We start from the raw sequence: 15,793 nt of genomic DNA on the forward strand, positions 1-15,793 counted from the left end.
GGCCTGTCTGGGAGGCGGCGCCCGGTTCTTGTCACCTGCGCTGTCCCCGGCGGGTCCCTGGGTCCTTCTCCTTCGCTCAAAGCCGTGCTACGACCCAGCACTGAACCCTTTCTGGTCACTGAATCCGTCCTCCTTCCAGGGCTCAGCTCGAGTTGGGAGAAGGCGCCCGGGGCCCTGAACTCTGAAGTGAAGGAGGAGGAGGCCGCAATTGAGGCCTCGAACCCAGCCACCTCCTGCAAGCGCCCGCCCGCCCCGCCTCACCCGGCCCAACCCTTGAGGAGAGGCACTGCCGCAGGTTACTCTGCAGGTGCCGACGGACAGCTGAGCTCGGGACCCAGGGGGAGCCCTGCGAGAGGGGCTGGGTTTCTCCTCCAGAACCTTTTCTCCCTGCAGTGAGGAGCTACAGGGAACCCAAGGCTACACCTGGAATCCCCTTTCACCTTCCCCTCCAGTCGAACTCAACAAACCCAGCGAAGGTCCAAGCCTGTGCGAAGTCGCTTGCCCCTGGCTTGCCAGCAATGACTCCGACCCGCCTATATGGTGACACCCGCCTGCGATGTTGGGGTTCTGAATCATCCGGCCTGCCGGCTCCCCACCACGGCCCTGGGAGTGCCTCAAGGGCAGAATAGAGCCCTGGGCTTCTCCACATACGCAGTGCCTGATGCTGCCAGACACTGTGCTAAGCAGCTTTTACGTGGATCATCTCGTTTGTTTTCCGAAGCCAAGATGATTTGTACATGAGTGTTTACATATATAAACATTCATTGAATCGTATGCTTAAAATTTGTGTGTTTTAGTGTAGCTTAAAAAACCTGTGAGAGCCCTGGCTGGTGTGGCTCAGTGGTTTAAGCACCAGCCTTTGAACCCAAAGGGTTGCTGGTTCCACTCCCAGTCAGGGCACATGACGGGGTTGTAGGCCAGGTTCCCAGCTGGAGGTGCATGAGAGGCAGTGACACATTGGTGTTTCTCTCCCTCTCTCTCTCCTTTCCTTCCCCTCTCTCTAAAAATAAATAAATAAAAACTTTAAAAAGAAAAAGCACCTATGAGAGAGGTGCTATAAGCATACCCATTTTATAGAGGAGGAAACTGAGGTTCAGAAGGCTTCTAACTTACTCAAGGTCTCTGTCAATGGTTGTGGTGGTGCTGAGGTTAGAAAGGAGGCAGCCTCTCTCCAGAGTTCTGTGGGGGGGGGGGTGCTGGCCTTCTAGAACCGATTCCTCCTTCTCCACCAGTAGAGCCTATTTGGTTCTTAAGCTCAGTGTGGCACCAGTCACTGGGTGGGGAGGGATTAGCCACCCATTCAGTGAAGCAAGAAAGGCCTGAGCCAGAAGTAATTTCTGATTTCATATAGTTCATCTTTCTCTCTGCCTGAGAGCTCAGAAACCAGAGCCCAAAGGGATGACTTATTTCACCTGTTCAAAATCTCATGGGTCATTAGAAGTCCTGGCTGGGTTTTATGAGATTCCTCCTGGCACACAGGACAACCCAGTAAACCAGTAGTTTGGGCCTGGGAGAGGTCTTCTCCCCTGCAGAGGGAGCTTAAGGAAGAGGTAGCTGTATTGGTCAAGGGTTTTCACCCTCCAATGGCCAAGGACCTGGAATTCCAGCAAGGATCAGTGCAGAAATCCTTTAGCAAAGAGATGAGGAGCTATTCATACACAGAACTGCAGGCTCTGGGGAAGGGTAGGGAGCAGAAAGGGGTCTGGTCCAGGCTGGCTTTAAGTATCTCAAGACGCACAAACTGCTCGGGAGCCAATCCATAGAACCAGCTCTGTTTCCTCTATGAGGGTCACACACCTTTTTTTCCCTTCTTCTTTCTTTCCCCAGAACAGGAGGGGATGAGTGAAGAAAGATAAACGCCAGCCAGAAGGAAGGTGGGCAAGGAAGGTGGGGATCTGGCACAGGGAGCACTGAGAGGCCACGGCCCAGAAGAATACAGGTTGGAGAAAAAGTTGCTTACTTAGAAAATCCCCAAGTGGAGCAAGGGCATCTAGTCCCAGAGCCCTGGGATTCCTGGTGCGCAGACGCTGAAATCCCACCCTAGAAGTGAGTGTTCCCAGGCTGCGGTCAGCTTCTCGATCACCTACTATACAATACTCCTCACCTAGTGAATGAAGGGGAATTCGAAACGGATCCCAGATGGAGGTCCAGGATTTATCCTATACACCTCAGCTTTTCATCCTCCACCCTGCCCAAATCCACACCTTTTCTTATCCTCACATCCTCCCCAACACCTAAACTTTCCATCTGGGTGTCAAGGTCATTACCAAGCTTTCAGCCTCCTCTCCCAAGTTTAGAGCTTAGAGCAAGAGACAATACCCCCCTGGCGAAGCCGAGTCATGAGGCGGCATCGCCGGGTACCGAAGGCAGGACCTTCCGCTGGGATCAGCTGGGATGCACATCTTCTGCCGGCGATTTCAGCTGTCCTGGCTCTGCCCAGGTGAATCAAGAGTCCAGCCCACAACTCCCTTGCAGTAAGCACCCAGTGCTATGCAGTTTGACACCACTGAGGCTATTGACAGGGTACTGGAGCACCGAGGAAGGTGGCCATGAAGGAACCTGGCCCCACGATCTCCTCCAGTGTTATCTATCCCAGAGAAAAAAGATGCCAACCTGCCCCCCTCAACACACACACACCTTACTGGGACCTCACGTGGAGGAAGAGAGACAAATAAATCCTTGCACGACACTATGTTGTGGTATTGGAAAGTACCTAAAACTCTGGTGGCACATATGAGGGAGTGATTACCTACACTTGGTGGTTCAGGAAAGAAGCTTGGTTTTGAAGGAGGAGCAAAAGTCCACCAGATAGACAGGGGTGAGGGGGATTCCAGGCTTAGGGGAGGGCATATGCAGAGGCACCGGGACTGCAACAGCAAAGCGCAGTTTGGACTGGCTTCTTTTTTGTCACTCAGGCATCAGCTTAAATGTAATCTCGACGTGGCTTTCTTGATCATTTGCTCCAAAAGAACCCTCCCTCCAGCACTTGGTTCTATTTCCTTTTTAGGATTTATCTACAATTTTACACTTATTTGTTTGCTGTCTACTTCGAGGACACTTCTTTTCACCGTCCTTGGCATCCAGAACAGTGCAACGGAACATATTTTAGTAGGTTTTCTTTCAGTAAATGCTGTTGAATGGATGGATGAATGAATGAGTCGTCTGCAGAGGCAGGCAGTGAGAAATAGGTTAGGAAGCGAGAATTCCCTCCCCAGACCTTAGCCTAAGCAACTTATGGAAAGATAATAGCTCCAGAAGAGAGAGCTGCTAGGAAGGGGGCTTGGGGCGTCACGGTGGTGAACGTCGTGGTGCGAGGCGGTGTCCCAGCTCCAGGGAGGCTTTTCGGAAACTAGGGAACTGGCGGCAAGTAGCTGAGGGGCCGGCAGTCTGGTGCAGTAACTCAAGCTTGGCTCCAGGGTCTTTCTGCCTCCTGAAAGGCGAGGAGAGGGAGGGTCTTCGCTCCCTAGGCGCCGCCTCTCCAGCCTCCCGCTAGGCCCCTTTGGTTGCGTCCAAGCCTCTTCCTGGGCAGTCAGCGGGTTTTTGAGGATTCCCTTGCTTGTCTCCCTTCTCCTCCCCTCCTCTTTTTCTTCCTTCTTTCCTTGGTCTCTGCTGCTCCCCAGCCCTGCAGCCTCCGCTGCAGCCTAGAAGCCCTTGCCCCCTCCAGTAAGGGCAAAACTGCTAAACTTGTAGCAATAATGACCCTGCATTCAGGTCGACGACTCCCGCTGAACTTCTCCGCGCCCTGGCCCGCCGGGCCTAATCAGCGCGCCCCTCCCTGCTGCCCGCCCAGCTCCCGTCCCCCCTTGCTGCCCCCTTCCCCAGTGCACAAAAAGTGGGGAACAAAACCCCCGCGCATTTCTCCGTCCCTCTGTTAAGCAGACTGTTGCACAAAGCCCCCGCTCTGAGAAGCAATAGGGAGCTCGGGGGGGACGTCAATCCCGACGCGCTAGGGTTTTTGTTCGCGCAGGGGACTTCGCCTTCCTACCACACCTTTTGTTCGGGACTCCAATAAAAAGCCATTCTTTCTGCACCTTCCCGGCCCGGAGCCGCCTTTCAGCAAGGCCCGGCCCCACAATGGCTCGGCACTCTGAGGCCTCCCCATTCAGCCGCCTTGGCACGCTCACAATCGGCCGTGTGGCAGCACAGACCTCGCACGGCATTCTCCGCAAGTGACAAGGAACGGCATAAAGCCGTGGCCGCCGGGGGAGAAGGGAGGGCGGCCTAGAGGGAGAACTCGGCCGCGGCGGGGCGCAGCGCTCCCGGGCGCGCTGAAAGCCCCGGCGGCGGCCCAAGAAGGAGTCACCTCCGCACCGCCCACAGCTGGGCCTGGGACGAGGTTTTCTTTTCCCGGGCGACCCTGGAGGTGGGGCAGAGTCTAAGGCTTGATCTAACGAAGGCTCGGGCACTAACCCAAGTATCTGGGTAAAAATTGGGGGGATTACAAAGGCCCCGAATCTCTGACCTGTCCTCCCCAGTAAAAAGAAATTGATGAACAAAGCCATCAGAAGCCCAGACTTGCAGCCTGGGGACTTGCACAGGGCAGAAGAGGCCTGAGATCGCCCGAGGAGTACTGCTTTCCCTTATACATCTAGTCCTTCTCTGCTCGCTCTGTTTAAAGTATTTCTCCTCACCCACGGGGTGGGGGTGGGGGTAGCTAAACAAAGTCTGTAGCCGTCAACGGTTTGGAAATATTGCACCTTATTTATTGACTCCTGTAGTGTATGGCAGCGGGTGTGTACACGGCATGTGGATACAGTTATATATATTATATGTGCTGAATACAGAATACGAAACAGAAAGGAACCCAGTAATACCTCGCATAGGCCACTAGGTCCCGGATTTGTTCAGCCCCCCCGCCCCCGCCCCCAACTTTTGATCTCGCTCTGCTGCTTTTTCTCGAAGAGTTCTACGGCCCCCGACAATCCGGAGATCCCGGCCGAAGAATCTGCTGCTGATGGCAGACAGTTGGAAAAAAGGAAAATCGACTATAGTGTGGCGCTCCAGGCCCGCAAAGGGGGCAGACGGTCGGTAGGGCCTGGGGATTTCTCAAGTCACGACGCCCATTTTTCTCTCCTTCATGCATTTTTTTTTTTTTTTTTCAGTCCTTGGGTTTTCCGCCAACGTCTCAAGGAGGCCACAGGAAGAATCCGGGAGGGCCGCCTTCTCGCTCTGGGAGAAACAAGCGTCAGCCAGATTCCCAGGCTCTCGCACTCCTTTCAGGGCCAGGTCGGGGCCGTAGTCCTTCCTGGCACCCAACCGGCCTTTCTGCCTCGCAGACAGTCTCCGCGACCCATTCAGGGCACCCTCCTCTCCCTCGAGCCCCCTTCCTCAGGCCTTGTGTGAGCTGAGCTCCCAGGCTCTGAGGAGCGAGACGTTTATTTTATTTTATTTTTTTTAACGAGGGGACCTAGCCCTTGGAGCCAGCCTTTCTCGCGCTTCAGTCCCGCGGCGCCAGGCTGCGGTGGGGCGCCCGCCGCCGCGACCTTACCAGGCCCGGATTCCTTGCAAGGTGCCCTGCGCGCAAGCTGCCCCGGCCGCCGCACCCTGGTGCAACGGCTGGGCGCCGCCACCGCCGCCGAAGCCACCCAGGTTGCTCATGTTCACAAAGGGGCCGCCTCCGGCCGCGCTGCAGGCTGGCTGCATGGCTCCGGCGGTCGCAGAGGCCCCGACGCCCCCGCCTCCGCCCCCACCGCCGCCAGCTGGGTACGCACATCCATAACTGCCGCTGTAGGCGGCGGCGGCGGCCGCGGCGGCAGCAGCAGCGGCGGCGGCAGCGGCCGAGTTCCCATAGCCATAGGCGGGGAAGCTGTTATAGGAGTAGGCGCCCGCGCTCACGCTGTAGGGCGCACCGTAGGCTTGCGCGCCGGGCGTGACGCACGGCTTACCGTCCCGCACCAGCACCGGCACCGCCACGCGGCGCGGCGGTGGCGGGGGAGGGTGCGCGCTCAGCTCCAGAGACTTGTCCTGTCGCTGTCTCTTGCACTTGTACCTGCGATTCTGGAACCAGATCTTCACCTGCGTGGACGTGAGTTTCAGGCTACTGGCGAGGTGCTCGCGTTCAGGCGCGGACAGATACCGTTGCTGCTTGAACCTGCGTTCCAGCTCGAAGACCTGGGCTTGCGAGAAGAGAACCCGGGGCTTCCGGCGGCTTCGTGGCTTCGGTCTCTCGCTGTCCTCGGCCGCCTTACAGTCTCCGGCGGCCTCCAGTGGCTTCTTCAGCGGGCAGCTTTCTGCGGAAGAAGCAAAACAACAGCGTCCCTTAGATGTTCCGGGCTTCGCTGCAGCTCAGATCCCGAAACACTGTGGCCCCATTTGGTAGCAGCATGGAGAGTGCAGTAGTAAGTGCCTGGAGTTTTGGAAGTTTGTGAATCTTGGCGCCGTGGGGCACTGCGACCGCCCAAGTACAGTCAGAACGCCCTTGAGGCAGGTTCCCCTGGGAGGGGTAGTTAGTAGGCGTTTATTTAGAATTTGAGCATCTTCGAGAGAAGAGATTACCCTGCATTAAATGTGCGGCTCAGCGTGCTAATGACTATTTTCAGGATGCAAGTTTGCAACTACATAATAACTTTAGTATTTGCAAACTTGTTTGCCTTCCACTCCGTCACGGAGAGCTGAAGGTGTGAGGCATGTTGTATTTGGGTACCAGGTTGCTCGAAAATCTTTCTGATAGGAAGTGTCTGAGTGTAACGCTCGCGCATAGCCCAGGAACTGTTTTTTGCTCTTAAAAGACTGTGTGATGTCTGTGCTATCTTAGAAAGAAAAAGAAATTTGATTGGCCAATTTAGACTGTTTCACGTTGATTTTAGGCCCATGGAGCTGCCAGAGGTAGGCCTTTGCTTTGGCCACATCACATCTCCTCTTGGGGAAAGAGATTAAACTGTGTGCACTCAGAAACAAACATTTCCTTGGAAATTTTATTCAGTTGTCCGATTTCCCTACCCAAGTCCCCTCGCATCCGATATGTGTCCCTGATCTTGGACTAAGTTCTGCGCGGTGGTCCCTCGGCCCACAGCCGATTAGCCTGGGACACAAAGCAAAAGGTTACCATTTTTTTAAAAAGGCTGGCGCCTCAGGGGTGTGATTGCCCTGCCGAATGGATTGTGTTCCCGCGCACTCTTCAACTATCCCCTCCCTCTCTTGCCAGTGCTGTGGGTGCGAGGACTCTGAGCTCCAAGGAGAGAAGTGAGGAAATCACTCTGCTGGTCTCTACCAAGGTTCCTGCGCCCTGCGGACACTACAGACACAACCTGCTTGGACCCTCTTTTCTGAGAAGAGGGACCACTGCTCTGGCATCAGTGAACTCGTCTCATGCTAGACAGAAAGTGGAAAAGATTCAGGCTTTTGCTCCTCTAGCACTTGGAAAGAGGAAAAGTACAGCGAGTTGCCTGGACCTAGCAACTGAGCCCCTGCTGCTTATCAGCATCAGGACAGCAATAACTACTTTCCCTTTCCTTGTGGGCGGCATCGACCCCTCTTTGGGAGGAGTAGTTGTCGGGGTTACCTGATTCTTTTCCCTCTCCCCGGCTCCCTCTCAGGAATCTGCTTTTTGCCGAGTTGTCATTGACCAGAGCGAGGTATGACCCCAGCCAGAGGGTAAAGTGGCAGGCAGCCGTGCTGGTAAGGTTTGGGGGCTGTTTGCGGGCGCTCCGCCATTGCTCCAGATGTGCGGGTGCATTTCCGTTCCCCCTCTACTCACTTTGGCTCCGGTCCCTCACGACCTCGGACTCCTCTTCGTGTTCCTTAGTCCCGCTGCACGAGTCTCGCAGGACTGCGTGGACATAACTCTGGGGACAGAGCCCCGAATTTCCGTGGCCGTCCGCTGTGGCCAATGAGTTCAAATAGGACAGTTTCTCGCCCTCTTCTTCCTCGTCTTCTTCCCCTCCGTCAGAAAATTGCGTCCCGTCGGCAGCGGCCAGCATGCAGGGTGCCGAGTGGAAGTGGTGCTCCAAGTCCGCTTGCAAGTGAGCGCCGTGGAAGTGCTGTTGCTGCTGCTGCTGCTGCTCCAGGTTCAAAATGTCTTTGACTGAGAAAGGGGTGGAGGTGACCGGGCTTGGTAACATCATCAGGGCCACTTAATTGTCCAGTCCAAATACTCAATAAATCCCGGCGGGGGCGGGGAGGCAGCGCCGCGGCTCCAGCGCTCCTTCTGGACTCCACCGCTGCTGCCGAGTGGGGCTTTTGACAGACCCCGTCCAGCTCCAGTCTAAATTGCCTCCATTGGCCCGGATCTGGGAGTCTGGGTTTTGTTACAACCACTGCAGGGACTGCGGCCTCTGCTGTGAAGCCTGTGTCTGGGGTTCCTGCGTCACGTCAGGGGCGGGGCTCTGGCCTTTGCTTCCCTTCCCATTGGTTCCAGCTCATGTGGGCCACACCCTCCCCATCCACTGAGTTGGGTGTAGTGGGGCTACCAGAATTGACAAGAACTAGTATAGAGTCTACAGGGAAGTCCAAGACCCTGCTGGTGAGGCTGCACCACCTGGGGTGCCGAAACACTGACTCCCACCCCCTCCTGGCTGCACCTTTCCAGGCAGAGCCAGCTCTGGGAGGCTTTCCGTCCGCAAATGAACTCCAGAAAGGTTGGATGACTCAGGACCATGGTTTTTCCAGCTGCTGCGGGGCAGGAAAGCTTCCTGACCTGTAAATACCGGGCACTGGAACCCCAAAGAGACAGAACGTTTTATATGTCTATAGATGAGCGACGTGTCTGTTCCTGCCTCGTTGACTTTGCTTAAGCTGTTCCCTCCAATTGGAATGCTTCCTTACCCTTAATTCTATGAGTCAAAAGCTTTTCTCCAAGGTTCTGTTCTAATACCACCTTCTCCAAGGAAGCGTGCTCCCTGATTGCCTAGCCAGAAGTCATCTCTCTGGAATCTGAACTTGCAGCACGTGTTAATAAAGGACATTTGTGTCACTTATTACTTCCCACCTAGTACTGTAGCTGTATTGCTTGCCTACTCAGCCCCCTAGACTATGAGCCCCTGAGGGCAGGATCCTGGTTGCAATTGCCCTTGCAGCTCTTGCAGCAACTGCACTAAACAGGTATGTGAAAGGCAGTATGATGGAGTGAGTTATTACTGAACTTTGTTGTCCCACAACTCTTGGTTTGAATCCTAGCCTAGTCAGTGTGTGGCCTTGGGCATTTCTAAGCCTCAGTTTCTTTGTCTTCAAAAAGGAGACAATAATACCTTTTTCAAGGTTGTTGCCAGGAATAAATGAGGCAAAGCATGTCAGGAGCTAAGGGAAGTCCCCATGCATATTAAGTGCTCCAATACATGTCAGTTACTGCCATTCAACATCAGAGGTCAAGCAGTGTTTGTTGACTGCACTGGTGGTGACGTAGCTGGAGAGCCATGCACAAGGGGCGGTCTTGAGTGCATGCTCTGTCTTCAGAAGGGAGGAGACCCAACCATGGAGGCTCTCTTTTCCGCCTATTGAAATTGGGCGCCTGTTTCTAGGCCTTGACCCTTGGGGGCGTCTAATTTTTCCAACCCACACACCCTCTGGCGCCCTCGTGCGGCCCGAGTTGTTTTCTGGGCTAATCTGTGGTGTTCCCTGAGATTTTGGAACTCGAGCTGGTAGGGATCATTTTCCTGTACAATAGGTGTTCTCCTGCCATCACACCTAGCCCAATGAGGAGCAGTGGGTACAGCTATGAGGCCCACAGAAAGACCCGTGAGCAGCGCTGGCCTTGAAAAAAAATAGAGATCTTTTCCCACCCAACCTTGGTGCCCGTGATCCGGTCCTAGCAGCCCAAAGCATTTTTTTGGTGGCCAAAGTGATGGAGCTGGGGAGACCAGTGTGAGCTGGAAGGAGCAGGGTGGATCGGGTTGGGACTGTAGACAACGTCCCTGGCTGGTGGCAGACATGGAATGGGAGTCGGGGCAGAGTGGAGATCTGTCAGGTGCCCCCTTTTGCTCCCCCTCCCCTGAAAGGCAGGAGGAGTAGGTGTCCAAGGCCAGGGAGAGACAGAACAGCCGGTAGGGAAGGGGGGGAGGCGGGGCTGTTCAGGAGGGAACGGAAATGCTTGGGGAGTCAGCCCCTGGGGCGCTGGGGAGCTGGGATGCAGCAGAAGGGGCCATGTGCGCTGGGGAGTACTTAGGTGGTGGTTGCCGTTGGGCTGTGGGGAGGCCCTCTTTGGGCAGGGCTGTGCGCCGGGAAGACCATCCCACAGCTACAAGGGCACCCCGTGCCTTTTTGCTTTGAAATCTCAGACAATTGAAGGTCCAGGCGGGCTGACGTCTTCAAACCAGGCCATGGTGTTGCAGAAAGAAGGGTGAGCCTGGATTTGTGGCAGATCAAGAACTCTTGGGCGCAAAGATCGAGAAAGTGGTGGGGGTGAGTGCACGGCACTGCTGGGTGGGGATCCTTGAGTGTGTGCGCTGTGGTGGCAGGCAAGCGTAGAAGAAGGAAGCTGCGTTCCAGCTTCACTTTCCGCCCCCATCTCTAGGGCTAGACGTTGCTTGGGGAATGTTTCTGCTCCCCCCTGGTCCCCTCCCCCATTTTTACGCTTCTCTGGATGCTTTTCCCGCGTGATTGCAAGATTCAGGAAAAATAAAAAGACAAAAGCTACCGGAACTATCTCTTGTTTCTAACGGGAGCCTGCATTTCTTGTTGCTATAGTTCTCTTGCTTCTCCGCAGGGCTTTGCTCCTTTGCAGGCCTTCCCTAAGCCCCTCTCTAAGAGCCCCCATCTTAGAGCTGGTGGCCCAGGGGCACTGGGAACAACATGGCATGCCCACACACCGCTGCCACCGCTGGTGTCTACCCGGTTGCCTCCTCCCTGAGCACACAGAAGGCTGTCTCCTCTCTACCCGCGGGGCCACTCAGTTTATTCTCCTGCAAACCCGCTGCCACCAGTACCCAGCCAGATACCCCAGGGCCAGGCTTGAGTGGCTTATCTCCTGCATCCTTTGGCCATGTTGCTCTTCGGCAGGCTGGTTAGGGACACAGTTCATAACTACTGGGCTGAAGGCAGGGGAGGATCCCGAAAGCATGGGGAGCCCAGGTTCAGGGGCCTAGCAGGCGGTTTCTGTGCCCTGTCCCCTACTTCTCTTCTCATATCCCCAGCCATGAGCAGGGCTGATCTAGCCAGCGGGAAACTTCTACATGATACCTGGAGCTGATCTTGGCCTCATGCTCTGTGCAGGGGCTTGGGTTGTCTCCGGCTGCCGGCTTCTGGTTCTTCAGGTTGCTTTTCGTGGGTCCGGTTCCCTCCTAGCAGAGCTTCCCAGCAGGGATCCTCACCAGGCCAATCGCTTCTAAGTGGCCTGCCTTTCCGGGAGCTGCCTGCCGCCTGCGGGCCCCAAGGACCAGGAGAGTGCACACCAGCAGCTGCGCGCCCCTATCAGGCAGGAAAGCACTACAGCGGTAGTTACTTTACAGCCGCCATAGGTTCCCCCCGAATCACTTATCAGAACATGAAATCTGGTTTCAAGGAGTATCCAGTTACCATCTCGTTCTGGGGCATTTGCTTTCTCTTGTCTGAAGAGAGGATCTTTAAAATCCCGGAGCTGTGCTCAACTAATAATAGGTTTTCGTTCCACATAGTTTAGCTAATTACTGTCATATAAAGTAAATATCATTGCATCCATGGAAGCGTTTGATTTTACTTTAATCGAGTGTATCTGCCTATGTATGCTTGTCACATTATATTATGCAAGTCCCCCCCACCATATGTGATTAAAGATCATAGTAAAATGATGGCAAATTCTGAGGGGAAAGTGCTGCATAAGCGATAAAATTACGCCATTTTTTGGAGAAAAGTCACGCGCTAACCATTACAGTAAATATATTATCAAATAAAAATGTGATATTTCTTTGAAAACTGTAATGTGTTTCCATAAGTTATTATTCTCTACACAAAAATTGTTTTATTAACATATAACTATAAGCAGATAGTTGATCATTTTAGTTATACATGCCACTGCTTATGTTGTTATCGCCCAACTATTCAAAGAACCAGTTAATTATGTAACCAAGGCCACGAGAAAGTTAAAAGTTATTGTGACTTTCTAATCTAAATGTAGCACCAAAGTCCGAAGTGACTTTTCTATTACAACATGAAAATCCATCCTGTGATGAACTTACAACTACACAAAACTGTATGATAACATTTCAGCAAAATTTTCTCATAGAATTTTTTTCATTTTTACTGATCTGGAAATTTTATATTTATGGCTCATCAAAAAATAAGAAAAGAAATAAAGTAAAAGGAAAAGATCTTCCTCTTTAGGGGCAGTGCTACATAGGTTCTTGTTATTTTGTTGTTGTTGGTGTGTATGTGTGCAAGTGTTTTGGTTTAATTTTTAGTTGAGAGATGTTAAGTTATTCAAAATTTTTGAGCAACCTAAAGGCAATAGTGTTTTGTGCTTTTCAAGAAACAACTTGATAGGTCAGTCCCAGAAAGCACTGAACTGATCTAATTCCTTCAGAGGAAATTTTTCCTAATTTTGGTAATTTTGTAAGCAATTTTTTAAATGGTGTTTTGAGCATTTTAGCTTGTTTTGCATGTGTTTGTGTAAATGCCAGATTTTTCCGTTTTATGTTTGGAATTGAGTTTTCTTAATAAGCCACCACTTCCCTTTCCTAGGAGTAAAAACCAGTCTAGGTTCGGTAATCCTGTAATTCTTTGTAAATTACAGGCCCTTGCTGAGGAAGTGAGTTTCGATTTCTCAGGGAAAGGACCTTCCATATCTATGTGAATCTGCCCCATTCAAAAATATTTTAAGATAACAATGTAAATACAACTTTCATCACCAAAATAACTTCTATTCTGCCAATAAAACATACAAGTCAGAAAAGTTAACTTCGTCAAATGAAAATTAATGCAATATTTCTTTCAAACAAAAACGCCTAAATAAAGGATGCCTAAACACAGACATTTATTTGTACTATTTGTGTCTGCTTTTTGGTAGCACAGTGAAGTTTTTAACTTGGGGATTAAATTGGAATTCTGGATGCATTCCTTAACTTTTTTTTTTTTTTTTTTACTGTGAGCTAAACTTTCTGTAGTGAAATTTCAATGTCTATAGACTTTAAAAAATATAGTCTGACTTCAGAACTGCAGCTGCTGTCTTTGGCCAGTAAATTCACTTAAACCAGAGCGTCTGCCTGCTCTGTGCAGAGCGCTGAGCCATAACGATGGGCGGTGAGGGAATGTGGTCATCACGTTCCAAGAAGCAGAGATTCTTCGTGACTGTTCCTACCGCGATCTTTTCAACCCCGTCTGCTCTCAACCGCAAGCTGTGGGACTCTGGCCACGGATGGAGAAATCTTTTCTCATATCCCCGTGAGGGTCAATTTGGAACAAATAACTTCAAACCGTTTGAGAACGAAAAAGACCTTTCTTACTTGGAAAGAAACCTTTGCCGCAGCTCTGTCGCTAAAGCAACTCCTCGTCTCATCTTCGCAGCGTCCAGCCTGGAGGTCCGGGTCTGTGGTCCGAAACCTGAGATCGGTTCCCAAGGTGCGGCGGGACCTTTGCCTCCAACTTGCCCTCGATTCTCGGAAGCGCTGGGGGCACCCAACAATTACCACTGCCCTGGCGACAGCCCCAGCTTGCCTGACCCTGTAGGGATGTCTAGGGGTGTGAGGCTGCTATACACTGCTGGCCTTAATCCGCACAGGCCAGGGACCCGACCTGTAAAGGACCGAGGCCCCAGGCAGCGGCGGGGCACCCCGGCGCACAGCTACAGGGACCCAAGGCGCGACTCGCCGGAGGAGCCAGGTCTGGGCCCACACTCGGGGCCTCGACTTCGCGGCCTCCACAGCCAGCAGAGACGCCGCTGTGTCAGGTCGGAGATCAAGAGTCCGGGGCCATGAGGTTCCGGGGATTGTAAGGTTGCCCGGCCTCACTCCACCCTGCCAGCCATGAGCGTGCGTCCCCAAACCGTGCACTTGACGACTGGAGTTCGGGGCTTTCTCCCCAGCGCCTTTTTCTCCAGCTGCCGGCCAAAAACTCAGGGCGCTAACAAGGAGCCCGATATAACACCGGTTGGACCTCTGTCCTTGAACCTGCCTGTAAGTTCTCGAACTCTTCTGGACCTCTCCGAACTCCCTCCTGCCTACTGTGGAGAAAGACCTTACCTCTGACGACTCGCGGTACTCAGAGACCCGGGAGAGCCTCGAAGCCCGGGACCCCAAAACTTCCGTGACAATCCTCCTCTTCTGCCTCAAAGCCAGTCTCTTTCCCCTTTGATCCCTTCCGCTTTCACTGGGCCCATCTCTTGCTCCCTCCACCTCATCCCTCCCTCACTCCCCTCTTTTCCCCTCTATCTTCCCCTCACCTACTTTCTCTCCCTCATCTCTCCTCTCTGACCTCGTTTCTCACTAGGTCTCCATTCCTCCCCACTTATTTCTCTCTTCCTTATTTTTTCACTCCCCACCCTTCTCATTTTAATTTTATTCCTCTACCCACTCCCTTCTCATTCCTCTGCTCTGAAGCTCTCATATTTTTTTGTCCCTGGACCCTATAGGTGTTTGATAGGGAGAGAATCCCCCCTCCCTTGCACCAGAAGGCTTGTGCAGGTGGGGATCATACTAATAGAGCCCAGCCCCGCTGCTGAACCCCAGTCCCCCTCCCCTCCCATTTCATACCTGTGCTTACTTTGTCTTGGGAACTGTTCATAAAAATGCCCAAGCACCTTGGGTGTGTGACAGGCACCCTCCTGTGCACCCTGCTCCAGCCTTTAGGACCTCTCTCACATCCCTGCCCCCCAACCTCCAGCAGCCTCAGCTGTGGACCCTAACCGATCTTTGGGGCTCCAGGTGGCAAACTTGGCCACCTTCTCTATGGAAATCCCCACTCCAGGCAGATCCTGCAGAGCCTCCGTTTCCTTCTATTGTGGCAGTCCAAAGAGGATCAGAGGAGCTGAAGGGGACCATAGGGTCTGGACCCCAGCATCCTTTGAGAACGGATGGGGGCTCCCAGGCCAGTGCCAGCCCCCCCCCCCCCCGCCGCTCCCACTACACACACAGGCAAGAGCAGACTGAACTGACCTTCCCTTCTCTTTCTTTCCTGCCATCCCCACATTAGATTAGGGGGCTGTTTAGCCTTGAGATCACCACAGCTGGGAAGTGTTGAAGTGTTTTTCAGACTGCCTTAAAATGCAGGGGCCAAGTCTAGGAGAGCAGAGTGGGGTTCTCTGCCCTCACATCACTCCGTAGCTGTTCCCAACCCACCTATAATCTCTTGCCCTCATCCTAGCTGCTGGGTAGGGGACCAGAGGGGACATCGAGTCACTGGCCTCTGGCAAGGAGACAGGGGCTGGGGCCACCTGCCCCGTGAGTCAGGCTTCCCAGCTGCATGGTAGTTAGCCAGCCGGTCATTCTATCCCTTTACCTCCCATCTGCAACCGTGCTTCTGAGGTTGATGGCAGTTGCTACACTCTGATAAATATGGGCTTCCAACATATGCATGCAGACCTGACACGTATGTTTCTATGGACTTAGCTTTCTCTTTGAATGAAAAGGCATGTCCTTTCCTGTGTGAACACATCAGTGTGCATATGTGGATCAGCATGGTGAAGAAGGCACTCAGGACTCCCCATAAATGTAGACTCACGTTAGGGCTCTGCTCTTTCAGAGAGTGTAGTCAAAACAGGAGGGGCTGGGCCAACACCCATTCTGAAACTCCCTCCCTCCCTTTTTCCCCACAAAAAATGTGAATTACTGGTAGTGACATGAGATTTGAAGAGAAGTATTTATATGATCCAAGATGAAAACTAGCTTCTATAAGTATCAGATGTACTATTTCCATTCAGGCAATTTATGGGATCCTTACAATTAGTCTTGTC

General features: G+C 52.9%; 1 protein-coding gene across 1 annotated transcript; it reads right to left on the bottom strand.

Annotated features, from left to right (window-relative positions):
• Positions 1–4,681: 4,681 nt before the first annotated feature.
• Positions 4,682–8,333, bottom strand: NKX2-3 (NK2 homeobox 3). Its single transcript, XM_090277849.1, has 2 exons — positions 7,697–8,333; positions 4,682–6,230 (listed from the first exon to the last, which is right to left on the bottom strand). Exons 1-2 carry the CDS (start codon positions 8,061–8,063, stop codon positions 5,485–5,487), a joined length of 1,113 nt encoding a protein of 370 aa, XP_090133975.1. The 5' UTR covers positions 8,064–8,333; the 3' UTR covers positions 4,682–5,484.
• Positions 8,334–15,793: the final 7,460 nt, after the last annotated feature.

Source organism: Furipterus horrens, unplaced genomic scaffold (genome assembly GCF_987537825.1).
Source record: "Furipterus horrens unplaced genomic scaffold, mFurHor1.1.pri manual_scaffold_5, whole genome shotgun sequence".
In the NCBI taxonomy this organism is placed as follows: Eukaryota; Metazoa; Chordata; class Mammalia; order Chiroptera; family Furipteridae; genus Furipterus; species Furipterus horrens.

Bases quoted from the DNA above. Each gene is read 5' to 3' on its own strand.
- NKX2-3 (XM_090277849.1), bottom strand. From the start codon at position 8,063: ATGATGTTACCAAGCCCGGTCACCTCCACCCCTTTCTCAGTCAAAGAC. The intron at 6,231-7,696 runs GTGAGTAGAGGG...CTTCTTCCGCAG, and splicing joins CGTGAGGGACCGGAGCCAAA to AAAGCTGCCCGCTGAAGAAG.